This window comes from Mytilus galloprovincialis, chromosome 3 (assembly GCF_965363235.1).
Source record: "Mytilus galloprovincialis chromosome 3, xbMytGall1.hap1.1, whole genome shotgun sequence".
Lineage (NCBI taxonomy): Eukaryota > Metazoa > Mollusca > Bivalvia > Mytilida > Mytilidae > Mytilus > Mytilus galloprovincialis.
In genome coordinates this window covers 5,327,232-5,354,847 of record NC_134840.1, presented here as the reverse complement: position 1 = coordinate 5,354,847, position 27,616 = coordinate 5,327,232, and the positions used below count along the sequence as shown (strand labels likewise).

General features: G+C 32.6%; 1 protein-coding gene across 1 annotated transcript; it reads left to right on the top strand.

The window, feature by feature from the left end:
* The first annotated feature begins 123 nt into the window (after window positions 1-123).
* LOC143067029 (protein arginine methyltransferase NDUFAF7, mitochondrial-like) lies at window positions 124-24,045 on the top strand. Its single transcript, XM_076239966.1, has 10 exons — window positions 124-231; window positions 6,409-6,554; window positions 7,686-7,766; window positions 9,273-9,383; window positions 10,495-10,818; window positions 15,972-16,094; window positions 16,981-17,133; window positions 20,557-20,668; window positions 23,063-23,130; window positions 23,851-24,045. Exons 1-10 carry the CDS (start codon window positions 180-182, stop codon window positions 24,028-24,030), a joined length of 1,350 nt encoding a protein of 449 aa, XP_076096081.1. The 5' UTR covers window positions 124-179; the 3' UTR covers window positions 24,031-24,045.
* The last annotated feature ends 3,571 nt before the right edge of the window (window positions 24,046-27,616 follow it).

Below are 27,616 nucleotides of genomic sequence, written 5' to 3'. Positions count from 1 at the left end.
CGATGACACAAAATATATTTTATATCATCACAAAGAAAATGATATTTAACTTTAATTTCTTGAATATTTCAATATTTTTCGTTGCGGATAAATATTTTAAAAACGAACGTGGCATTACTTGAAAGGATCTAAACAATAACCGTAACATAACCACAGGCAGAAGGGACCATCTCAGTAATATGTCATCCTTGACATTCAGTAAAATTACACACTGTGTATTGGGACGCAATGGTATATATTTAGTATTTACAGGGTCATTTCTAGGGAATTTTGTTTACTGAAGATAAATTGATATTGATGATATTATTCATATAAGGCCAACTAAAATTAATTATATAGTAGATTTTCATCCAAATTTTTGAAAAAAAAGGGGCGGGTGGGAGGATTTTATTTTTTAAATTTTATTTCATATGAAACCCTTTTGCAGGTTTTGTGACGAGTTCTTCATATATGCAAGTGTAATAATAAGCTTATATCATGTATTGTTAAGGCCGTACAGTGACCTATAGTTGTTAATGTCTTTGTCATTTTGGTCTTTTGTGGATAATTGTCTCATTGGCAATCATACCACATCTTCTTTTTATATACACAAGTATGAGGAATCTTACATAATTTTTCAAATCCTTAAATAAATATATCTAATTTCGGCTTTAAAAACTTAACAACAAAAATGTGTGAGAAATACTCTCTTCAGTTAGACTACCTACACCAAATGTATTTGGGTTTCTAAACAATGGTTTGTATTCCCATAAAATGAAGCAAATGCATTGGTATGCAACGCAATTATTATGAGTACAGAATAAAATGAAAACTCAGAGAGTGTTGAAAATAATAGGGTTGGTACTTTATATGCAAGATGAAAATATAATTATCATGTAAAACATGAACTTAATAATAAAAAAAAGTTGTTGTTTAATGACTCTTTTTTGGTGTATTGGGACATTTGCTGTTTGTCAACATAAAAAGACAACCATGGGTAAAATCAAAGGGCTTGCATAAATAAAATGCATATGTTAGTAGACTTTTTAATTTCAATAAACGGTCATAAATCTGACAAGTTCGTGCTTGTATTTCAATATCTATAATCCAGTCATGTTTTCTGTATCAATGGTTTCCACGAATCTTGCGCTTTGGGTATCATTTACAGTTTAAATTTCCTGAGACAAAGTCATTGCTTAAATAAAAAAGTCCGCAGTTTTCTAATCACAGAAATTTGTGACATACCGCGATTTGCAGTCTTGGAAACAGCGTGTTTCTCTTAACACCAATATTTCACGTCATTCTCGTTATCAATCTTTACTCTCGGAAGATGATGTTGTCATCATAGAGCAGCGGAAAGGTCGACTTAATCATTTTTGTTAGATTTACTTGAGGTACAAAACCGAAATTTGAAACAGGAAGCTTTGAGGATGTAACGAAATTTTAACGGTTACCGGTAACGGGAATGAACGAAATCCGGAAATCGTAAATTTTATAAAATAAAAAAATTCGGGGCGGGACGATTTCAGAGGGGCGGGCGGGGATGAAAATCTATCAATTAATTTTAATTGGCCTAATTAAAAGTGAATCATTTTAATAACACTGAATATCTCTGATCATGTCTGTTAATAGTGTTGCTGAGGATATAGTCAACTAAACCATATTATCAGTCGTCCCACTGCCTGTATCAGTCTGCTGTTCTCTAATATAATTGAATATCATGGCTTTATGAATACACCTTATCGCTATTTCCGGCTGACCTGGCCGCTTGAACTTTTGAAGTCAACAACAATCACATTTCCCTTGTGGCGTCAGATATTTTACAAATAGCGATAAGGTGTATTAACCTGAACCTTAAGTTGTATTTGAGTTATGCCACTTTTTATACAACCGCAAAATTTTTTGCGTTCGTAGATTGGTATCATGTCGTCAGCATCTTCGTCCTCATCATCAGAGTTATTCGAAGACGGATGGTTTCCGGATAATGACTTTAGTATAAGTAAATAGAAATCAATAAAATTTTAACACAATGTTTATAACCACAAAAGGAAGCTTGGCATATATTTTAGGGGTTATTATTAAGTCCCTATGGTTTAGGAATTAGGGGTCCAAAGGGGCCCAAAACAAGCATTTATCTAGTGTCAGTATAACAAGTTGTGTATAAGTATTTCAATTATTCTGAAATTGTACCACAATGTTTAATTCCATGAGTAGAAGGTTGGGATATATAATGTGGGTTATGGGGCAAACAGTCTAGGAGTAAAGGGCCAAAAAAGGGCCAAAAACAAGCATTTTTGTTGTTTCAAGACTATAAATTGGAATTATCTTTCTTTGTCCAAAATGGTTGTTGAATCACTAAAACCAATGCCTTATGAAATCTTCTTTGGAAATTAGAGTTATCTTTCTTTGTCCAGAATAGTAGTTGAAATAACTTAAATCAATGCTATATACAATATACAATGCAATTTTCACTTTACTACTAACTGATAAATTAAAGCAGTCTTTACCATTCAATGATAACAAGCACTTTGATTACCATTCTAGGGTTATGCCCCTTTACAAATGGAAAAATTGAAGAATTTTTTAGTTTCTGTTCTCTTAACTTAAGTTTGTCTCAACTAAATTTAATGTAATGTATATATATTGCTTATTACCTCTTATCTCAGTTTAAGTTCAATTTTTGGCAGCTTCACTTTTACAGTTCTTGAGTTATGTCCCGTTATAACGTTATATGCTAGTGGGGGCACATTCCCCATTTATTTTTTTAGAAGTTACTATTAACTAATATTAATTTTAACCATGACAGTATGACATATATTTTAATATTTTATGGTGTATTTAAATGAGTAGTTATTGTTGCAAACTCCATTAGAAATCTGAATTGAGTTTATTTGTGGAATAAGGGAAAGGGGCAGGTGAAATTTTTTTTTTTCTCATTTCAGATTATAGAAATTAAAAAGAAAATTTCTTCAAATATTTTTTTTTTGAGAGGATTAATATTCAACAGCATAGTGAATTGCTCAAAAGCAAAAAAAAATTTTTAAGTTCATTAGACCACATTCATTCTGTGTCAGAAACCTATGCTGTGTCAACTATTTAATCCCAATCCAAATTCAGAGCTGTATCCAGCTTGAATATTGTGTCTATACTAGCCCCAACTGTTCAGGGTTTGACCTCTGTGGTCGTATAAAGCTGCGCCCTGGGGAGTATCTGGTTGGCTTTTGGCTGTTTTCTGCTCTTTGGTCGGGTTGTTGTCTCTTTGACACATTCACGATTTCCATTTTCAATTTTATATATCTGTAAGACTCAGATCGACGTCCAGTCCCTTATCGACGTCCGTTCCTCAAATCGACGTCCAAATCTGACGTCACAATAAAATAACATTCCAAATCGACGGCCAATGCTATGTCTACCTAATCGACGTCCATGTTTTGGCTTCTCTAATCGACGTCCAATTTGTAAGTCCTCTAATCAACGTCCGTTTCGGACACAGAAAATTGAAAATTGACCAGAACCGACAGCAGCTGAAATCTTTAGACCTTTGAACATATTATGTGCGACAAATGAATCTATTTTCAAAAAATGTTTTTTAAAGATTTATATAAACATTGTCATACTAGACTTAATATGTTAACAGGTTGTGATATCATTTTTTTTTTAATTTATTTTAGAGGTTACATGAAAAATAAGGAGATGTAGTATGACGTGAATAATGTAAACAGTTCAAATTATAAAATTGACGGTCTTATTTATAAAAAAAATAAGTATGTCAGACACAAACCATCGGAAACCACTTCACTATAGGACCATAAAGAATATGTCGGGTTAAACATTTGTGTGAGTACTTTACCTGGAACAGTAGTGTAATAGCACTACATAAAACATAATGCCAATTTATTGCGTATAAGTTTCACTACAGGTGTAGAACAGAAATGTGTTGAAAAATATCTTACAGAGTCCGAATTATAATACTAAAAACAAGAATGTGTCCTCAGTACACGAATGCCCCACTCGCACTATCATTTTCTATGTTCAGTGGACCGTGAAATTGGGGTAAAATCTCTAATTTGGCATTAAAATTAGAAAGATCATATCATAGGGAACATGTGTACCAAGTTAGAAGTCGATTGGACTTCAACTTCATCAAAAACTACCTCGACCAAAAACTTTAACCTGAAGCGGGACAGACAGACGAACGAACGGACGGACACACGGACGGACGAACGGACGCACAGACCAGAAAACATAATGCCCCTCTACTATCGTAGGTGGGGCATAAAAAAATTGGCTGTACTTCTTTATTTTGTCAATTGGTTAAAGATTGAATAATGCCCCGTAGATGTCGTTCGGTTTTCTTTGTCGTTAGGTTGTTTTCTCCTTGACATACACTTCCATGGATGTCATTTTAACATGATTAAGAATGACACACTACTTTGTAGATCGATTTGATAAAGTTTAATATGCATGATACCTGTTTCGGGTTGAAAAAATCTATATGGAAATACGTATAAATGTTTAAACCATACAAACATGTACATGTATAAGTGTAAGCAATTATTTCCAGTACTTTTAATTATTGATTATTGATATTGGACATTGATTAAAAACGACGAAAACCAATCGGACGTAGTTTTCTCAATACATGCCGTCACATTGGACGTCGATTAGAGTATCAAAATACTGGACGTCGATTAGAGTATCAAAATATTGGACGTTGATTTGAGAATGTAACGTCAGACTTGGGCGTCTATTTGAGAAACTGCCGTCGATTTGAGGAACGGACGTCGATTAGAGGCCGGACGTCAATCTGAGTCTAACATATCTACCACATTTACTAAGGTGGACAATCCCATCACACATAACATTATAACTCAGTAAATTAGCTTTATGAACATGATGAAACCGGATACTTGATTTAAGTTATGTTTGTCCTTCAACTGAGTTACTTATAGTCCAAATAATTATGATGTCTTTAAAGGCTATTTTACTTTTTTGTATGATGCCTTAAGGACTATGTACCCTTGTGTTGATTAAATACTTAAAAAATATGGAAATTTTATAGACAATCCACAGCCTTTCCCCTTGTAACCTCATAATTGGCAATTCGATGCTTGATAGATAGAGGATTATTGCATGCAGTGCTAGAAATGATTTCTTTAAAACTAGTTTATAAATTTAGATATTGGTTAAAACAAATATAAATATGGATCAATTCAAGTATACCCTTTAATGACTATGATGACTCAGCACTAGGTGTTTTGGAATTTAAAAGTTGTTTATGACTTTTTGTAAACAATAAACGCTAGCTGATCATAGAAAAACAAGTTAGTAATCTGTGTTGAAAATTTTATAACAAAAATCTTAGTATTAAAGTCTAGATTTTCTACAAAAATCTAGGTTTCATTTTCACCAAATTCTCTTTTTCTACTAAATGCAATTAAACTAAAAATATTAATGGTTTGCATGAGGTTTCCCCTTGATATATATGTACAATTTGGTTCATCTTTATTATTCATTATTTTTGCTGTTTTGATACTATTTCAGTTTGAAAAGTTTGTAATTGACAGGCAACAGAAGGGGTCATAAACCTTAATAACTACAGTTTTCAAAATGCCACATAATTGTTTATACTAAGTTACAGCATGAGATTGGATTGGCTATTTTGCGAATTATGTTTTTCACTGAAAAGATTGTCATTTATGTATCACGCCCTTATGATAGATAGATAGATACTGGTACTTTTATTTTTTAGTTGTATTGATATTGTCATTTATGTAGTATGTAGTACAACATTTAGCCTTTTTTATAATAATGAACAGTGGTCATTTTTAAAAATCCTGAATCTGCCCCCAACAGTAATTACACCAAATAGTAAAATGATGGGTTAAACCTGGTTTAATAGCTACATGTAGATATTTTATGATATGATAACGTTAAAATAGTTGGTTAATATGAAAACAAGGAGATGTGATATAATTGTAGTTCTCTTTCTCTCCAAAGATATCCTTTACACATCATTGGAATGAAACATTGATATGAATGAAAAGGGATTGAGGGTTATTGTAAATAAGACAGCAAACCAACACACATCACTTAGATGTACTATTTTCCATTGCAACAAAAAATATCAAATGGCTAATACTGTGGATTCATTTATTTTCTTGGGTATCAATTTTCTTAGATTCAGTAAACATGGTAAACATTGCATTTTTGTGGATATTTAATTTCGTGGTTTTGTCAATGTCTACATACAAGCATATAGAACATTTGTATTTTGTTGAACATTTTAATTTGTGGTTTCGTCTAAACCAAGGAAATCCATGCAAATTGATACCCCACGAATAAAAATGAATCCACAGTAATATATAGTGTAGTTTACAAATATCTTCTGTTAATCAGATCATAATTCTAACTTTTCATGCATTACAGGCTTAGGATTATTCAAACATGGAAGAAGTTACTGTACAAAGCTGAAGGAAAATAAAATAATGAAGGGCTTGATGAATAAAATCAAGGCAACAGGTCCCCTTACAGTTGCTGATTACATGAGAGAAGTTCTTACCAGTCCATCAGAGGTATTGATAAATAATTAGAATAAGTGGTATAATTGCCAATGAGACATGATAAATAATAAGGATAAGTAGTATAGTTGCCAATGAGACAACTATCCAATCAAGTCCAAAGGAAGGATGTAAGTAGCTGTTGGAGATATTATATTCCCCTGTAATTATATGTTCTCATTGATTTTATAACTTTGGAGATAAATGTCTTATACACAACATCAATGGCAATAATACGTGACCGTCGCACTATGTTATATAGGAAATGATGTTCATTTGTGAAGGACAATGGTTGAACATGATGTAATGATTTTATATATGAATGAAAGGGAACTGAAATTATCTTAAAGCATGTTATGTTTTGAATTTCTATTTAAATTAGCTAACATGGCCTGTTGGGATTTGTGAGCTTTTGCCAACATTTTGCATCCATCAACTGTCTATAAACTTTTCTTTAAAACTTTCTCCTCTGAAACTGCTTTATAGATTTTAACGCTGATTTTGTCTGCTTCATCTATAGGATGTCTTCTGTAAATTTTATGATCTTTCTCCTAGTTGATCCACTGACATTGCCGACCTGTTCATAAACAGAATATAGGTGTCTAACTGTAGTATTGGCTTATTTTATTAAAACAAATATAGCAATTAAAGATAAAATGACAAGGTTAAAATGGGCAGCATTCAGTTCTATATAAATCTAGTCTCAAAATTTTTGAAAAATCTGTTCACCTATTTTGGAGTTTTTCCCCCCTGAAATGTTGCATATTTTTCGTTGCATCATTCTCAGGAACTACATCATACGGATTTGTGAAAAAAACTATCAGGGTTTATATAAGTCAGCTATACCTGCTGTGATGCATTTTCAGATTAATCACTAAATAGCTTCCTGTTTACCAAACACTTATACATTTGGGTGGGGGTATCATCAGTGAGCAGTAGCTTGCAGTTTCACTTGTTATCACAGAACTTCTAGATAGAGGTTAAACATGTTAACTACCATGGATACAGATGGACAATACCATGCTTTCTACAATGTAAAACTTTTAATATATTAACTTTGCCTGTCTGTCAATGACAACTCTTGATTATTGTGATGATTTCTATTACAGGGATAATATATGATTATTGTGATGATTTCTATTACAGGGATATTATATGACAAGGGATGTATTTGGACAAGAAGGAGACTTTATAACATCACCTGAAATCAGTCAGATGTTTGGAGAGGTACAAATATCACTTTTGAAAAATAGAAAAATTTGATACGATTTCATAAGCATTAGTTTATATTGACCTCAATAATTGAAATAACATTTAATGTAACCAAACTTTAAAGTAACCTTTGTTTATAGTTTTAAACTGTTTGATTGTTCATCAGTCTGTCTGTCATCTCTGCATGTTAAATAAAACTTTATATCAAATTGCAACCTTACTTGGATACATGGTCACACATTGATTTTGAAGTCCCTACATCTTTAATAGATTATTAAATATAGGTCAACATGCAGACTTCTAATACGTTCAGGTATTTCACATCCAATTTTTTATGGAAATATTCTTTATAAAGCACAAAGGTGTCAGTATTCACCTCAGAAACTTACAAAACCTTTGAATAGACTTCTTAAGAAGGGATATAATTACGATACTGTTGTCAAGTCATTAAAGATTGCATATTTTGGCGTTAATATTGAGTCACTGATAAGGTCTTTGCATCGGAACTAAACACATTTATTCTAAAAACAGTTGTTGGCATGACACGGGTGATGGTATGATACTAAACCCCTAACGGGAAGGATTGTGCCTGATGTTCATATGATGAAATCATAATCTTTCAGTCAGTTTAATTGAAGTCTGGAGCTGGCATGTCAGTTAACTGCTAGTAGTCTGTTGTTATTTATGTATTATTGTCATTTTGTTTATTTTCTTTGGTTACATCTGATGACATCAGACTCGGACTTCTCTTGAACTGAATTTTAATGTGCGTATTGTTATCCGTTTACTTTTCTACATTGGTTAGAGGTATAGGGGGAGGGTTGAGATCTCACAAACATGTTTAACTCCGCCGCATTTTTGCGCCTGTCCCAAGTCAGGAGCCTCTGGCCTTTGTTAGTCTTGTATTATTTTAATTTTAGTTTCTTGTGTACAATTTGGAAATTAGTATGGCGTTCATTATCACTGAACTAGTATATATTTGTTTAGGGGCCAGCTGAAGGACGCCTCCGGGTGCGGGAATTTCTCGCTACATTGAAGACCTGTTGGTGACCCTCTGCTGTTGTTTTTTATTTGGTCAGGTTGTTGTCTCTTTGACACATTCCCCATTTCCGTTCTCAATTTTATTGTCATAGTAACTTATGATAGACTGTATTCATGAAGGAAAGTGATTCATGATACCAAATATGTGCTGATTCAGACAGTGGCTCAACTGATTCCTCTCCAAAAAAAACAGTAAAAGAAAAACATAACAGCCATTTGTTTGTCAAAAATTGTCCACTATCTTCTAATTCTCATGATTCTCAATTCTAAATCAAATATCAAATTGCAACCTTACTAAATTACTATGCTCACATGTAATGTGAAGAATATTCCTATTCTGGTATTACTGAATTCTAGTAGAATATCATAACTTTTATGGCAAGTTTTGGACATATACTACAACAAACATACACGGATCAAGCTAAGTTATAATGTGAGTAAATCAGTATAATTGTACATTTAGTTTTTTTTTTTATTTAGATGATTGGTATTTGGTTTGTAGATGAATGGATGAAGAATAAGTCACCGTCTCCTGTCCAGCTTGTAGAGTTAGGTCCAGGAAGGGGGACATTGGCTGATGATGTACTTAGAGTATGTACTTAGGAATAAATTTTATCTTCATGTACTACCTGCCTGACAGTCTATCTCTAGTTTTTTCAAAAAGAAGGGGCATACTATTTAAACCTTGTCTGTCAATCCGTCCATATGTTTTCCCCTATGTCCACTTATCCAATGACATTTGTAAAACATTTTTCTTGTGAACTGCACATCAGAGCATCTCTTGAAATGCTATACCATGAGATGCATTCTTTAATTCACAGCTTATTTGCTTCCAGTTTCCCTAAAAACTCAGTTATTTGTCAGTAGTTTATAGTTCAACCAGTTAAAAAATGACTATACTGAATCTTTTAAAATGTGAACACAATGTTCTGTACTATAACATATTGACATTTTTGGTAGATATTGTTTGAGAGCTATGCCCATAAATTAGTGTAATCATTTGATGTTTTTTACCCTTTAACTATTTTTATGCCTCACCTAGAGGCATCTGTTTGTTAATCTGTCTGTTTTTTTTGTCCATCCATTCATTTGTCTGTCCCTCTTCAGGTTAAAGTTTTTGGTCAAGGTAGTTTTTTGATGAAGTTGAAGTCCAATGAACTTGAAACTTATAACACATGCTGCCTATGATATGATCTTTCTAATTTAATGCATAATTACAGCTTTGACCCCAATTTCATGGGAGTCCATCTACTATGGATACATACTTGTTAGATTTATTATTTTTCTGGTTCCCAGATGATATTTAGACAAAATATGTTTAGATTGTAACACAATGTAATGAACCATTGAATACAGGTCAAGATGGATGGATGGATGAATTTCACTCCTCTGACATCATACAAAAACGACATGTTGAATAGTTTTTCAATAATTACTTACAATAGTTAAAGATAGTTTACATGTCAAAATACTAAAGATGAAATACTAAGTTATTTCTTGGAGTAGAGTGTAACTGGGTTAATCAAGAAAGCTTGGAATTTTGGTAAAATTTGTAACATGCAAGATTTGATGAATAAATATTATTATGTTGTTAAAAAAAAGAAGTTATATGTTTTTTTAATATATTAATGTCCTTAGATATATAGTCCAGTGAGAAAGATATACAATTTATGTATATAAATAATTGCACATATATTTTAAGGTCTTTAAAAACTTTCCAGAAATTAACGAATCAGTGTCACTACATATGGTGGAAATCAGTCCAGTTTTGGCTCAGATACAGATAGAAAAATTAACCGGAGTAAAATTGACAAGTGAGCAGGCATCAAGGCTAACAGATGGATATAATTCAAGTGATTTAGAAACTCCTGATTCTAGTGAGAAGATATCTAAACATTATTATCAGTGTAAAACAAAGTATGGGATAAATGCCTATTGGTATAAATTACTTCATGATGTACCATCAGAACATTCTTTATACCTGGCTCACGAGTTCTTTGATGCTCTTCCTATATGTAAATTTCAGGTAAGATCTATTTCAAGCAGTATTCTATAATCTATAATAAATGTGATTAAAAGAATAAAGGGTAACATGTCACCAAAACAGCATAAAAAATAAACAACCAAATAAAGACATTTTGAGGTCAAGATGTGATTTCATAGATAATTACACCTTATGTAAGAATCCTGGGTTTTGATTGGTTGATAGCAAGTGTATTTTTCACCAATTTACTGTTATCAAATGAATATCAGTAATTTTTTAATGACACTGGGGTATTTGTCAAAAGGATATGCCTTTTTTACCCTCTCTGCCATGGTATTTGCCAAAAAATACTCTATACGCTTGTAACGTTACGATCATCAATGTGTTTTTGAACAGATATATCATGTTAAGGAGGGGTATTTGCGAAAAATACCAGTCGAGAGAATGTTGAATTTCACGAGCCGTAAGGCGAGGGAAATTCATTCTCAAGACTGGTATTTTTCGCAAATACCCCTTAATAACATGATATATCTGTTTAATTACACCGAATGTTAATGTACTAAAACACATTGATGATCGTGACGTTACAAGCGTCCAGTCGGATAGAGTATTTTTTGGCAAATACCACGGCAGAGAGGGTAAAAAAGGCATATCATTTTGGCAAATACCCCGGCGGCGTTAAAAATGAACGATATTCATTTGATAACAGTAAATTGGTGAAAAATGCACTGGCTATTAACCAATCAAAACCCCGGATTCTTACATAAGGTGTAATTATGAACATTAACATTCGGTGTAATTAAACAGATATAGCATGTTCTTGAGGGGTATTTGCGAAAAATACCAGTCTTGAGAATGAATTTCCCTCGCCTTACGGCTCGTGAAATTTAACATTCTTTCGACTGGTATTTTTCGCAAATACCCCTCCTTAACATGATATATCTGTTTACAACTATTCATTTCATATTTCAGAGACTATATAAGCTCTGAAATCATCAACACCAAATCCTTAATGGACCAAAACATTGAGAAACAACAATCTTTAACAAGGTTCCTTTCTTTGGCTAAGGACATTTGACATAAAGTAGGGTTGTATTACTTCTTTAATTTATCCTCTCTATTATCTGGTTACTGACATTAAAGAAAGACAACAGATATCAGTAAAAAAAAAACACAATGCTCTTTACCAATGATAAAAGACAAAACAAAATAATATGACTGAAAATAAGTTTCACTTTTGCAGGGTTAAGATTTCATGATTTCTAGGAGGATAAGTTTTGTCTTTTCATTTTATTATATTTTTATGCCCCACCTACGATAAGAGAGGGGCATTATGTTTTCTGGTCTGTGCGTCTGTTCGTTTGTTCGTCCGTCCGTCGCATCCGTCTGTCCCGCTTCAGGCTAAAGTTTTTGGTCACGGTAGTTTTTGATGAAGCTGAAGTCCAATCAACTTTTTACTTAGTACACCTGTTGCTTATGATCTTTCTAATTTTAAAGCCAAATTAGACTTTTTACCCCAATTTCACAGTCCACTGAACATAGAAAATGAAAGTGGGAGTTTCAGGTTAAAGTTTTTGGTCAAGGTAGTTTTTGATGAAGTTGAAGTCCAATCAACTTGAAACTTAGGTCACATGTTCCCTATGGTATGATCTTCTTAATTTTAATGCCAGATCAGATTCTTTTCCCAATTTCATGGTCCATTGAACATAGAAAATGAAAGTCAGAGTTTCAGATTAAAGTTTTTGGTCAAGGTAGTTTTTGATGAAGTTGATGAAGTCCAATCAACTTGAAACTTAGGTCACATGTTCCCTATGGTATGATCTTTCTGATTTTTAATGCCAGATCAGGTTTTTTAACCAATTTCACGGTCCATTGAACATGGAAAATGATAGTGTGAGTGGGGCATCCGTGTACTTTGGACACATTCTTGTTTTTGGAAAGTTTGCTATAGCTTGCTATTGCTACTTTCCTTAGGCGTCGGCCTCAAACTTCCCGTTGACAGATTATCGCAATATATTCTGCTCCGAGATAGTGTAGTACTAGTGTTTGAGTTCTGATTCTTGGAAGATTCTTTTAAAATTTTGAGTAACTACTGTTTTGACTGAAAAGATTACAGCTTGAATAAAAAGAAATGAATATTCACCGACGATTCAGATGAATTTAACTTCATTTTAAAAATGAGTATTACAAACACTACTTCGCAGATCTGCCATGCGCTGTAGAGAAAATCACAAGAAATCTATGCGAGATTGCGTTTTCATTCATTCATGAATATTTCATGAATGAACATTTCCCCGCTCTACTTTTACCTGTTTACTATATGTACGTACATAAACGTGGTAAAATCCCGAGTGTATCGAAAGAATCGGGAATGACTGATTAAAATGCGAGAACAAGTTGACATTTTGACCAAGCCGTCGGATAATTGAAAAGTGATAATGGTTTGTTTAAACAAAACACAGGTGAAAGAATATAAAATACTCGATAATTATATTATATGTCTAACGTCTCACGCCAAGGACGAGTAAAGGTAAAAATGACCGGCTTTAATAAAAAAAAAATGCATTGTTTTTGTCTAAACATCGATCGGAAGATTTTGATGCCAAAAATCATTTGAAAACTTAATTCCGTTATCTAAATACTAATTGTTTCAATGTGGGTATAAGGAACTTTACTCGTTCAGCATGCTCAAGTGGATCAAACTGACAGCAGAAAAACATTGACCCAATGTCAGTTCTTCTTCAGTCTTCTTCCAATAATTTACATCATACCACTTCTGGTGTGTTATTGTAAATTCGTATTATATAGCATCTGTATTAAAAGCAACCGAGTCAGCATCCACTTCTTCGAATATTATAGCTCAGGATATCAAGACAAGTTCTATAGAAATGATCACAGGTACTTGTGGACAGGATACCCTTTGGGTGCCCCTGAGTGGGAGTATCCCGAATGACCCCCCATGTAGTTTAATTTTGATTTATTTTTCATTAAACGTTTATTTAAATTGTTTTCACTGGGAATATATGTCGAAGTTACTGACAAACAGCATTTGCGATTTTTGCCAGTCGACTGATATGTATATAGAGAGAATATCAGTCGACTGGCAAAAATCGCAAATGCTGTTTGTCAGTAACTTCGACATATATTCCCAGTGAAAACAATTTAAATAAACGTTTAATGAAAAATAAATCAAAATTAAACTACATGGGGGGTCATTCGGGATACTCCCACTCAGGGGCACCCAAAGGGTATCCTGTCCACAAGTACCTGTGGAAATGATTATAAGGTTCATGATGTGTACCCTTTGGCTAAAATGGCTGCATTTTCACCTCAAAATTTAGATAGATTACAGACAAACAGCGGCCTGTGCATCTGCAAAAGTTTTAAGGCATACCATGCCCTATATTAATAGATTTCAATTGCTTTGTCACCCAAACACAGAGGCAATGATTACCGTAATATATCTTATGAATGGCTTAAAACAAAAATTCTCAAATGTTCTTAACTCATAAGACAATGGTTAATTTCACAACAGCAACAGCAACTAAAAGTGTTACAGGTTATAAGCACCTCTATGAATCTAATGTATATAAACTTTTTATTCCTGTGGTCATACTGCTGTTGTTATGCTCCCACCGTATTTCGTTTCTATTCTCTTACTTTAGTTTGCCTGAACCAAATTGTATGAAACTTATACGCAATGCTTATTACCACAATTTACAAGTCAAGTTTGAATTTTAGTTGCGTCACTTACCATTCTAGCATTTTATGCTACTTTACAAAAAGGCAAGTTGCTTGAAATTTTAGTTTCTGTTCTCTAACTTTAGTTTGTCTTAACCAAATGCTATGAATCTTATACACAATGCTCATTACCACAAACACTGATCAAGTTTGAATTTTGGTGGCGATAGTTATACCATTTTAGAGTTATGCCCCTTTACATATGTAAAAAAATTGCTGACTATTTTCGTTTCAGTTATCTAACTTCGGTTCGCTCAACCAAATGTTATGAAATTTATACAGTGTTAATACTTTTAACAATAAAACAAAGATCAATCTTGAATTTTGGTGGAGTAATTTTTACTGCTCTAGGGTTGTGCCTCGTTACAAATGGAACCAGATGCTCCGCTGGGCACATCTTTATACGACCACAGAGGTCGAAACCCTGAACAGTTGGGGCAAGTATGGACACAACATTCAAGCTTGATATAGCTCTGAATTTGGATTGCGATCAAATTTTTGATATAATATATAGGTTTCTGACACAAAACAAATGTCAAGATCTAACAAATCTATTGCGCAATACTGTGTAATTAGAATGTATACACAATGCTTATTACCCCATAACTCAGATCAAGTACACATTTTGGTAGCGTCATGCACATTTACAATTCTTGAGTTGTGACCATTTATAACATTAATGCTAGCGGGGGCATCATTTGTGTCCCATGGACACGTTCCCTATTTTAGATAAAAGCCTTTAATATAAATTCACTTTCATTACATTTGTATTGATTTAAGTTACTGTAACTGTCTTATTTATAAAAAAGGATGTGGTATTTTTTGCAAAGAATCAATGCTATCCAAAAGAGTTCAAAGGAGGAAAATGTATTAATAACTATAGGCCACCATATGCTCGTCAATAATGGGAAATATCTGTACCATATACATGCAGAAAGCTATAAAAGGCCCCGATAGGAAACATGTGGAGCAATTCAAACAAAAAAACTTACATGTTAATTAACTAAAAACAAATATGAAGGATCTAAACCAATAGAAAAATACTAATTCACAGGCCCTTGATGTTGACATGGCATGGGTACTTAAAAAGAAATTATCAGAGCTTTCTGTATATTTCAATATTTTAGATCTACAGTTTTAGGTTGCAATAGAAAATATCAAAACTTTTTATGACAAACATGAAAAAAATTATTATTGATAATTACTGACAAGACAATGGTTTAGTTTAAAACATCCAAGCTGTGATGAAATACATATTTGAAATAATACACGTCTATAACCTTTTATGAATAATACACAGCTACAGTTGCAAACTTTCCAGAGGTGCTATCCAGCACTTTGATTACATCAATCATGAGAACTTTATTTTGGTAAAGTGGTAAAGTATGAATGACTTGTAATCCCTTTTCTGCACACTATTATTTTTACTATTAACTTATGTATTTTTACAACAGAAGACTGCAGATAAAGGATGGTGTGAAGTTATGATAGATATAAATCCTGTTACAGAGTCACCAAACCAGTTTAGATATGTATTGTCCCCTGGTGCAACTCCAAACTCAACGGGATATTTAAGGGTAAGTATAATAATATTAAGAGAACATGGTATTTTGATGTCCCCTTTAGATTTATGCTCAAGTCTTTTTGATTAACTCCAAAATCTGCAGGATATTTAAGAGAAATTAAAAAATATTTTTATAAGAAATCTTTTTATAAGAACATTGTAGGGAATAAGACAAAGAAGAGAGAAGGTTTTAGTAGTATACAGTGAAACTTAACAGTGAAATCTCTCATAACCTTGACTATTTTTGGCAGTATGTCAACTAAAAACCAAATAAAGCTTGGATAAAAAAATGTAAAGTTTTAAATGTTATGAGATAATGTTTCGGAATTAACCTTATGGTGCTTTCAATATAGTTTGGCTGTAGAAATATATTTACTATATGAATAAAAGAAGACATTGTCTGTATGTCAACAAGAATGCAACCCAACAACACAATAAACCAAGAGAGACTATTTAACAAACATCACATGATAGATGAATCAACCCAACAACACAATAAACCAAGAGAGACTATTTAACAAACATCACATGATAGATGAATCAGTATTATTCTTATATGTATGCAGTGTAAACTTCCTTTTTTAAGTTTACAGAAAATTATGTTTTCATATGATAATATTGTTAAACTTTATATTATATATTTGTTACACTTTATATGACATTATTGATAAACTTTATATGATATTATTGTTAAACTTTATATGATATTATTGTTAAACTTTATATTATATATTTGTTACACTTTATATGACATTATTGTTAAACTTTATATAATATTATTGTTAAACTTTATATGATATTATTGTTAAACTTTATATTATATATTTGTTACACTTTATATGACATTATTGTTAAACTTTATATGATATTATTGTTAAACTTTATTTAATATTTTTTAGCATATCAGACCAGCTGATAGGAGGGAACATATAGAAGTAGCTCCATACTCAGGAGTGATCATTCTACAAATTGCTGAGAGAATTAAACAAAATGGAGGTTGTGCTTTAATTGCTGACTATGGTCATGATGGGGATAAAACAGATACCTTAAGAGTAAGTGGATATTTATACAAGAGTATTTTGGGAACAAAATCAGATTATAACTTGATCAGGTTACTTTTTTTTTATAATTTTAGGTTTATTGCAACTTTATGAGATAAAATGAATATAAAAATAGGTTCAAACTACTTTAGTGAAGCAGAATGAAGAAATACAAACTATTTTTGTGCTGATCCAAAAGGTTTTGCACATTCAAATTATAATGTTTTACTCTGCTCTGCAATAATGTTTTGATGTTCTTAGTAAGAGGTATTTACTGCCATATACACACAATATTATGCTGCCCTTATTATGCAGCAATGCAAAGCACACAGTACAAATCTCTGTAGGTGTAACACCACTAATTAAGGCCCGGCCAGAAAGCACATACCAGAAAGTAGTACATATTTAACACAAAATAGTTTCTACGCATGAGTGTAACTTCCAAAATATGTAGAATATTTAGGTATTTTTGGTATGAAATGACAGCTGAAGGACTGGTGATCATTGTAGAACACTTTTGGACTTTTAATCATGAATATTAAAAAAGCTGAATCAAATTTTAAAAAGAGGGTTCATTTTGTCTGTTTGTCAGATTTGAAGTACCTGTTTTGGTACATCCGAAGTTCCGGGAACCAGTTCTTTCTTATATGCCATGTAAGGTATGTTGATTTTTTCAGTAGAAGACACCATAAAGTGTTGCTTTGAAATGCAATGATTGCCACTTTATTTGAACTTAAAACAAAAGAGGTGTTCCTTCTTGGAACGGAGGAATTTAACATAGAAAGCAATGGGACCATGAATTAGACCCCGTTCACACTAGGACATTTTTATCTATTTAAACTAGACCGGTTCACTTTAGATCGGTTTAAGGGCTAATGTGAACGCATTGAATCGATCTTCAATCGGTCTAAACTAAAACACCAAAAGAGGTAGTTTAGTTTGAATCGATCTAAAGTAAACCGATCTTACTTTAGATGTGAACGCAGAGATCGGTTTAAACTAGTACGATTGAATAGAAGATAACGTATGCGCATGTATAGCGGCAAAACTATCTCAGAGGTTCGTTGTTTAACCCATATTTCTCTGTTAAAAGACCTTTAAAACAAACTGTAAACATGTTGTCCTCGCCATAGCATAGATTTGCGAAGTCTGTGTCTTCTTTTCTTATGTTGATTTTTTTTCTTTGCAGGAACTGCAGTATTTCTGGCGTCGTGTTGTTACTTCGTTGCTACAGTTATTTTTTTCAAAATTAAAGAAAACTGCAATAACACCAGTATCAAAATTTTAAATTGTGATTCAAGAGAAACAATAACTTTATCCAATTTTTTTTCCAAGTGTGTGTGTATCAGTGTATCAGCACATGAATTTGATAAATCAGTTCTATTTATACACAGTGCTTACAGTTTTACGGGCAAAAAGGTTAGATCGATTATGTTTTTAATTGTAGTGTGAACGCAGTGGTTCATATTAGACCGATAGAGATCGATATGATTAAAGATAATGTGAACGCTAACTGGTTTTATTTAGATCGATTCAAATTAGATCGATAAAAAAAAATGCTAGTGTGAACAGGGTCTTAGTGGTGTACTTCCTATTACAGAGAATCATCAGAAATCCATTTTTTAGAAGTTGTACCTATTCCAATGAAAATAAGTCAAATTTGATGTTAGTAATCATCTTTAATCATCTTTTTTTGGTGAACCATCCTGTTAATGGGAAATTTAAGCTCTTTAAGGATGTTCGCTACTCTGTTTAAAGATAACAAGCTTTTTCAAAGACCATTATAATGTGAAAGTATATAAATAAAGAAATTAAAAAAGCAGAAAAAAATGGAGGGTTCGTTCTTGTTTTCGAGATATAAGCCGTTGAAAATTTGGTGGGAAATAATTCTCTCTAGATTTTTCTTTCATTTAACATTGGCATCTTTTTTGTTTAAAAACTATGAAAAAATAATAAGGATTTCATTAGATTTTGAAATATGGCTTTTTAAATAATATGTAATAAAAATATGAAAAGAAAAGTAGGGGTTAGTTGGCAAATTTTTTTAATGGTAAGACATTGATAAAACCAGAGGATTTCGAAAATCTGGCAAAAATGCAAAAAGTGGAGGAGCAAACATCCTTAATTGGCATACTCAAGTATTTTAGCCTTTTATGGTCATACAACATGCATGCAGTTAAGACTTGACTCAAAATTCTTATTTTTGCATTTTTTGTGATTGAAATCAATAAAGCATGCATTTTATGACTTGTGTATGGTACAAAATAGCTCTTGGTCAACATAATCATATGATTTTTCAAGTTTTATTGTTTTTCTTATGGTAGCCTTTTACAATCTAGGCATATGGTATATACTCATATAAGAATTCTAAAATCTCAATGTACATGCAATTTTGAACTATTTTAGCAAGTTATCTAGCTGAGGGATATATAAATTGCTCTTAATAATCTATGTTTAACCACAGAATTATGGTTATACTAAATAAAAGCAATTTTCCAATTTAAAGAAAAAAGGGGGGACAATTTTCTCATTTATGTCTAAAATTTGGACTAACATATTTTTATTTAATGAAGAACCTCTGATAAAAAAATTACTATTGGTAAGCACATATCTTTCCTAATAGAAATTAATAAATAAAACAATGATATTGAGAATAAAAAATGTATATTTGCCATTGGTAATATCCATATGCAGTTTTCTTTGAATAACCCATATGTTACTACCAGTCCAATTTGAGCTTAAAATTAGTAAAATAGTATTTGGACTAAAGCTTTATATGTTTTTTATTGCTTGAAATAGATCATAGAATGAAATAAAGTAATGCTCAAGTCAATATAGCAAGTTAGGTTCTGTTATAGGTGTAACACCACTAATTAAGGCCCGGCCAGAAAGCACATACCAGAAAGTAGTACATATTTAACACAAAATAGTTCCTACGCATGAGTGTAACTTCCAAAATATGTAGAATATTTAGGTATTTTTGGTATGAAATGACAGCTGAAGGACTGGTGATCATTGTAGAACTTTTGGACTTTTAATCATGAATATTAAAAAAGCTGCATCAAATTTTAAAAAGAGGGTTCATTTTGTCTGTTTGTCAGATTTGAAGTACCTGTTTTGGTACATCCGAAGTTCCGGGAACCAGTTCTTTCTTATATGCCATGTAAGGTATGTTGATTTTTTCAGTAGAAGACACCATAAAGTGTTGCTTTGAAATGCAATGATTGCCACTTTATTTGAACTTAAAACAAAAGAGGTGTTCCTTCTTGGAACGGAGGAATTCAACATAGAAAGCAATGGGACCATGAATTAGTGGTGTACTTCCTGTAAACTGTGAGAAAATGTTTAGAGGAGATAATCCAGTATTTTGATGTGATTATCTCCCATTAATTGAATGCTCTCTGTAGCTTTTTATAATTGTTATTTATATTTTAGAGTTTTAAGCAACATAGACTACATGATGTTCTGTGTGACCCAGGAACAGCTGATTTAACAGCAGATGTAGACTTCTCATTTTTCCGTCACCTTTGCCTATCAACCAAAGCAAGTTAGTTACTTATTGATTATACATAGATTGAATACAAAATACTGTGTTATATATTTTTTTCATTTTCATTTTATCTGCTTTAGTTTAATATAAAATTGAGAATGGAAATGGGGAATGTGTCAAAGAGACAACAACCCGACCAAATAAAAAACAACAGCAGAGGGTCACCAACAGGTCTTCAATGTAGCGAGAAATTCCCGCACCTGGAGGCGTCCTTCAGCTGGCCCCTAAACAAATATATACTAGTCTAGTGATAATGAACGCCATACTAATTTCCAAATTGTACACAAGAAACTAAAATTAAAATAATACAAGACTAACAAAGGCCAGAGGCTCCTGACTTGGGACAGGCGCAAAAATGCGGCGGGGTTAAACATGTTTGTGAGATCTCAACCCTCCCCCTATACCTCTAACCAATGTAGAAAAGTAAACGCATAACAATACGCACATTAAAATTCAGTTCAAGAGAAGTCCGAGTCTGATGTCAGAAGATGTAACCAAAGAAAATAAACAAAATGACAATAATACATGAATAACAACAGACTACTAGCAGTTAACTGACATGCCAGCTCCAGACTTCAATTAAACTGACTGAATGATTATGATTTCATCATATGAACATCAGGCACAATCCTTCCCGTTAGGGGTTTAGTATCATACCATCATAACATATATGAGAAGAACATAACCCGTGTCATGCCAACAACTGTATTTAGAATAAATGTGTTTAGTTCCGATGCAAAGACCTTATCAGTGACTCAATATTAACGCCAAAATATGCAATCTTTAATGACTTGACAACAGTATCGTAATTATATCCCTTCTTAATAAGTCTATTCAAAGGTTTTGTAAGTTTCTGAGGTGAATACTGACACCTTTGTGCTTTATAAAGAATATTTCCATAAAAAATTGGATGTGAAATACCTGAACGTATTAGAAGTCTGCATGTTGAGCTATATTTACGAATGATGTCTTTATACCGATGATAAATTTAGTAAATGTTTTGACTAGTTTGTGATATCGAAAACCCTGGTGTAATAATTTTTCAGTAATACATAAATTTCTCTCGTTAAAATCTAAAACATTGTTACATACACGAGCGAATCGTACAAGTTGAGATATATAAACACCGTAAGATGGTGACAAGGGAACGTCACCATCTAAAAACGGATAATTAACGATAGGAAATGAAAAATCATCCCTTTTATCATAAATTTTAGTATTCAGCTTTCCATTAGTGATATAGATATCAAGATCGAGAAAAGGGCAGTGGTCATTGTTAGTATTAGCTTTATTTAAAGTAAGTTCAACAGGATAAATTTCATTAATATACATACTGAAGTCGTCATTATTGAGAGCCAAAATATCATCCAAATATCTAAAAGTATTATTAAATTTGTTTATCAGATGTTGTTTCGATGGGTCTTTGCTTATTTTTGTCATAAATTGTAACTCATAACAATACAAAAACAGGTCCGCAATAAGTGGTGCACAGTTAGTCCCCATTGGAATTCTGATAATCTGACGATATACTGAATCCCCAAAGCGAACAAAAATGTTATCTAGTAAAAATTCAAGGGCATATATAGTATCAAAGCATGTCCAATTAACATAGTTTTTTTGTTTATTGCTACTAAAAAATGACCTAAAAGAGTTTGAACATATATATTCACATTCTGATTTTTTGAATGCCCATTTAATTAGGTGTGTGAATTTTTTCTCAATGAGAATGTGAGGCAATGTGGTATACAGGGTAGAAAAATCAAAACTTCGAACATATTCAAAATCACCAATATAAGCATGCAATTTATCAAGTACTTCCAACGAGTTCTTGACACTCCAAAAGTAATTTATTCCACTATTTTCGAAGGCCTTATTTGAACAATTTATTATCAGGTTTTTAATTGTGCCAAGTGTGCTGGTAAGAAGAATAGACAATTTAGTAGTTGAACAATGGCTTGAAGACGAAATAAATCTATATTTGTAAGGGGTTTTGTGTAGCTTCGGAAGCCAATACATAGTTGGGACTTTCATTGTATTTGACTCTGCTTGCAAAGCGGTGGCTAAAAGTTTATGTTTGTTACAGATTTTGTTTTCTGAAAATGGAGTCAGTTGGAATGTTGGTGAATTGGTGATTTCCTTTTTCAGAACCTTAATGTAAAATTTACGTCAAACAATAATAATATTATTAGCAGCTTTATCGGCCGGGACAAAAACAAATTCCTTGGCTAGTTCTTTTAGTTTATGTTTGATACGAGTTGATTTTTTGTATATTATATTATTTGCTGTAAATTGCACATGATGTTAAATTTGATATTCAAAAATTTCGTAGAATTTTAGAATATTGTTTTTTTTTTTTAGAAAATATGTTAACCAATATGATATCTGTTTTAGTTTCACCATTTGGACCTATATCCCAAAGAGAGTTTCTTCAGAATATGGGAATCCATCTCAGATTAAAGGTAAGAATAATATTGTAAAAATAAACTTCTAGAATAATAATATGAGAGAATAACAATATGTTCATCTCAGAGGGTATAATCAGCTAATAACATTAAGGAACACATCTCTCTCATGCAAAGATCTGGTTATGGGGTCAAGTCTGTATCTCAGATACAATAAGCAATACTTAAAGTATATTTGGTGTAAGGAATAATTATAAGATGTACATGTTTGTCTGGAAGATTCCATACAACCTTGACTTCATTTGCATGTTTCATTGGTCAATAATATGTTTTTTTGACTATCAGTTTGTCAGTTACTATAAACAAAAGGTCAATTAATTTAATGTATGGAATGATTATAAAGTGAACATTTTAAATTAATAAATATATCTCTTCATGCAAAGCTCTGATTCTTTTCCTGGATGGCAATATGTTTTGTCCTTTATGGTTTATAAGCCCTTCATTTAAAAACAAAATAGTTTGAAAATTGGTTCCATTAATGTTATTAATCCAATGATTTATTATCAGGTTTCTCTTTCCTGCCTTAAGAATTGTAGGAAGGAGAATGAGTCAAGAATTACTTGATGACATTCTTTCCAGTCTTTTAGGTTTGAAAGGACTAAAGTTAATTTTTCTGGTAACTTGAATCTAGTGGATGGTTTTTAGACAGGGTGAAGTTACACAGAATCTGTTTAAAGCATACAAGTACTTTTAACTCTATTAAATCTTCATTTGCAGATGCTTTTGCAAAATAAAGATCAGGCCACAAAGAAGAATTTGATATCAGGATTTGATATGATTACCAATCCAGAAAAGATGGGAGATAGATTTAAATTCTTTGCCATGCTACAGAAGAAAGACTATGAAGATCCTCCCTCAGGATTTAACCAATTGTCATTTCAATATCCTGTCAAATAAAAATATATTATGGAACTGCTATCTGTTGTCTGAGGCATAAGTTAAATTATAATATGCAATGTGCATTTATCCTTTTGAGGCCTCATCTTGTGAAAGTATTGTTGTAAGACATTAATTTATGGAGTAGGTAATCCAAGAGTTTGAATATAGAATGATATCCAAACACATACTGTGGATTCATTTATTTTCGTGGGTACCAATTTTCGTGGATTAAGAAAAACTTGCATATTCGTGGATATTTAATTTCGTGGTTTTGCTGAAGTCTGAATACAAACCTATAGAAAAATTATCATTCGTTGAATATTTAATTTCGTGGTTTGACTGTGCCCGAAAATTGGTATCCAACGAATAATAATGAATCCACAGTAATGGAAGAACATATTAATCCTTAATGGGTGTGGCCCATGTGTTTAAGGTGACATTTATTTTAAAGTTTGAAGTTTGGATAAGATACATTTTACTACATTTGATATTTAAAAATGAATAAAATGCAATCAAAAACCCTTAATGTTTAATACAGGCTTGTTAGTTATAGTTTCCAAGCATGATTTCTACCTTTGATAGTTTAACCAAATCAGTGGAGTTGGATGAACTTTTAAATGAAATATACCTAGAAGTTCAAGTTAAAATTTGATTTGTATGTTCATGTACAACCATACTTGTAAAAATAACCCACAACTTTAGTAGAAACTAGATATCATTGAGATGGGAGCCATCTCTGTGGGCCCCGCTGTGAATAATGTGCATTAAAATATTGTATCTTTACCATAGGACATGGGTTTGTCAACTGAAATCAAAGTTTTTGACCTTGACCTTTGACCTAGGAAGTTGTAAATAAATTATGACACACCCTTTGGTGTTGGTTTACAAACATGTCAAGTATAAACTTTGAAATGATAACGGTTCTCAAGATATAGAGCGGACACGATCTTTACCATAGGACATTGGGTTGTCAACTGAAACCAAAGTTTTTGACCTTGACCTAGGAAGTTGTACATAAATTATGACATACCCTCTGATGTTGGTTTATATACATTTCAGGTATAAACTTTAAAATGATAACGGTTCACAAGATATAGAGCGGACACAATCTTTACAATAGGACATGGGGTTGTCAACTGAAACCAAATTTTTTGACCTTGAACTTTGCCCTAGGCAGTCGTTCATAAATTATGACACACCCTCTGGTGTTGGTTCATATACATGTCAAGTATAAAGTAGATGTGTTGTGATTGCAGATAAGACAAGCATCTACAAGAGACCGACTGATGTGTATGTAAGCAACAATAGGTCACCTGATGGTCTTTGACAATGAGTAAAATCCATTCCATCTAGTGAGCTTTTAAGGTAATCATATCAAGAAATGTAAAACAATTCAAATGAAAAAGCCAGCAGCATGATGTATGTACAAAATAATTAAAACAAAACAGGCAGCAACCAACAACCTACATTGAATTACAAGCTCATAAAACTGTGTTCAGTGCACACAACAGTTTATTAAGATGAGTTGGATGCTTATTGTCAACCATCCAATATTTAGAAATTCTGTTTTCTTTTTTATGTAATATTCATTTGCCTCAGTCTTTGTGCTTGCAGTATATTTCATATTCTTTCATAAACAAAATGTTTGTTTTCATTGCTTCAAAATCATTCAATCAATTTTTGTCGAGCCTGCAACTTTTGTTGCAGAAAGCTCGACATTATGATAGTGATCCGGCGGCGGCTACGGCGGCTACAGCAGCGGCGGCGTTAGCTCACTTCTTAAAAGCTTTATATTTTAGAAGGTGGAAGACCTGGATGCTTCATACTTTGTATATAGATGCTTCATGTTATGAAGTTTCTGTCAGTCACATGTCCAATGTCCTTGACCTCATTTTCATGGTTCAGTGACCACTTGGAAAAAAAGTTCAAATTTTTTGTAATGTTGAATTCTCTCTTATTATAAGTAATAGGATAACTATATTTGATGTGTGCATACCTTGCAAGGTCCTTAAGTCTGTCAGACAGTTTTCACTTGACCTTGACCTCATTTCATGGATCAGTGAACAAGGTTAAGTTTTGGTGGTCAAGTCCATATCTCAGATACTATAAGCAATAGGGCTAGTATATTCGGTGTATGGACTTTAAGGTGTACATGTCCAACTGGCAGGTGTCATCTGACCTTGACCGCATTTTCATGGTTCACCTTGCAAGGTCCTTAAGTCTGTCAGACAGTTTTCACTTGACCTTGACCTCATTTCATGGATCAGTGAACAAGGTTAAGTTTTGGTGGTCAAGTCCTTATCTCAGATACTATAAGCAATAGGGCTAGTATATTCGGTGTATGGACTGTAAGGTGTTCATGTCCAACTGGCAGGTGTCATCTGACCTTGACCTCATTTTCATGGTTCAGTGGTTATAGTTAAATTTTTGTGTTTTGGTCTGTTTTTCTCATACTATATGCAATAGGTCTACTATATTTGTTGTATGGAATGATTGTAAGGTGTACATGTCTAGTGGCCAGATGTCATGTGACCTTGACCTCATTTTCATGGTTCAGTGGTCAAAGTTAAGTTTTTGAGTTTTGGTCTTTTTATCTAATACTATATGCCATAGGTCAACTATATTTGGTGTATGGAAATATTTTATGATCTTTATGTCAGTTGCCCAGGTTTTATTTGACCTTGACCTCATTTTCACAGTTCATTGCACAGTGTTAAGTTTTTGTGTTTTGGGCTATTTTTCTTAAACTGTCAGTAATGGGTCAACTATATATGTTGTATAGAAGCATTGTTAGTTGTACATGTCTGCCTGGCATGGTTCATCTGACCTTGACCTCATTATTAAGGTGCATTGGTCTTTGTTTAGTTATCTTGGTTAATGTTAAGTTTATGTGACAGTTGTATTGTAATAAAGCTTAGCTTTATACTTAGGACTATCAACATAATATCAATGATTAGTATAGAAGGCGAGACATTTCAGCGTGTGCACTCTTGTATATCTTAAGTGTATGTAAATTGGTACCCACCAAAATAAACGAATCAACAGTATATGATTTCTCTCAATGTTATTTTGTCTGGAAAGTTGTACAATGATTAAAAGACCTTATTTTACATGAAACAAGGTCTCCAATATTAATTGACAACTTGCACATAAATGGTGAAGTATTTGTCTCGGAATGTTTTTGTACGCCAGTGGACAGGTTATTTCTCAAAGTTTGTGTCTGTTTATAGGTAAGTACACAGGAAAGGTTTTCTATATTTCATATTTGGATTGGTTGTAGGTAGTAATTGTACCTGTTAACTTGACACATGTCATAGGGCCTTGACTTCATTTTCATATTCAGGATAAGATTGGATATTGTATTTATTACTGATTTTGTGTATTCCTCAGTAAATGATCATGATGGAAGAATGCGGTGTGCTTTGTGGTTTTGTTGTAAAATCTGTCTTTCATAGGGCATTGAACTCATTGCCATGATGAAATGGTGACACTTGTGCTCTGTTAAATTACACACTACTTAATGTTGCTGAAACAAACCCATGTATCATTCATTGTTAAAATGAAACTGGACACCCTGCATTTATCATGCTTTTAAACCACATAC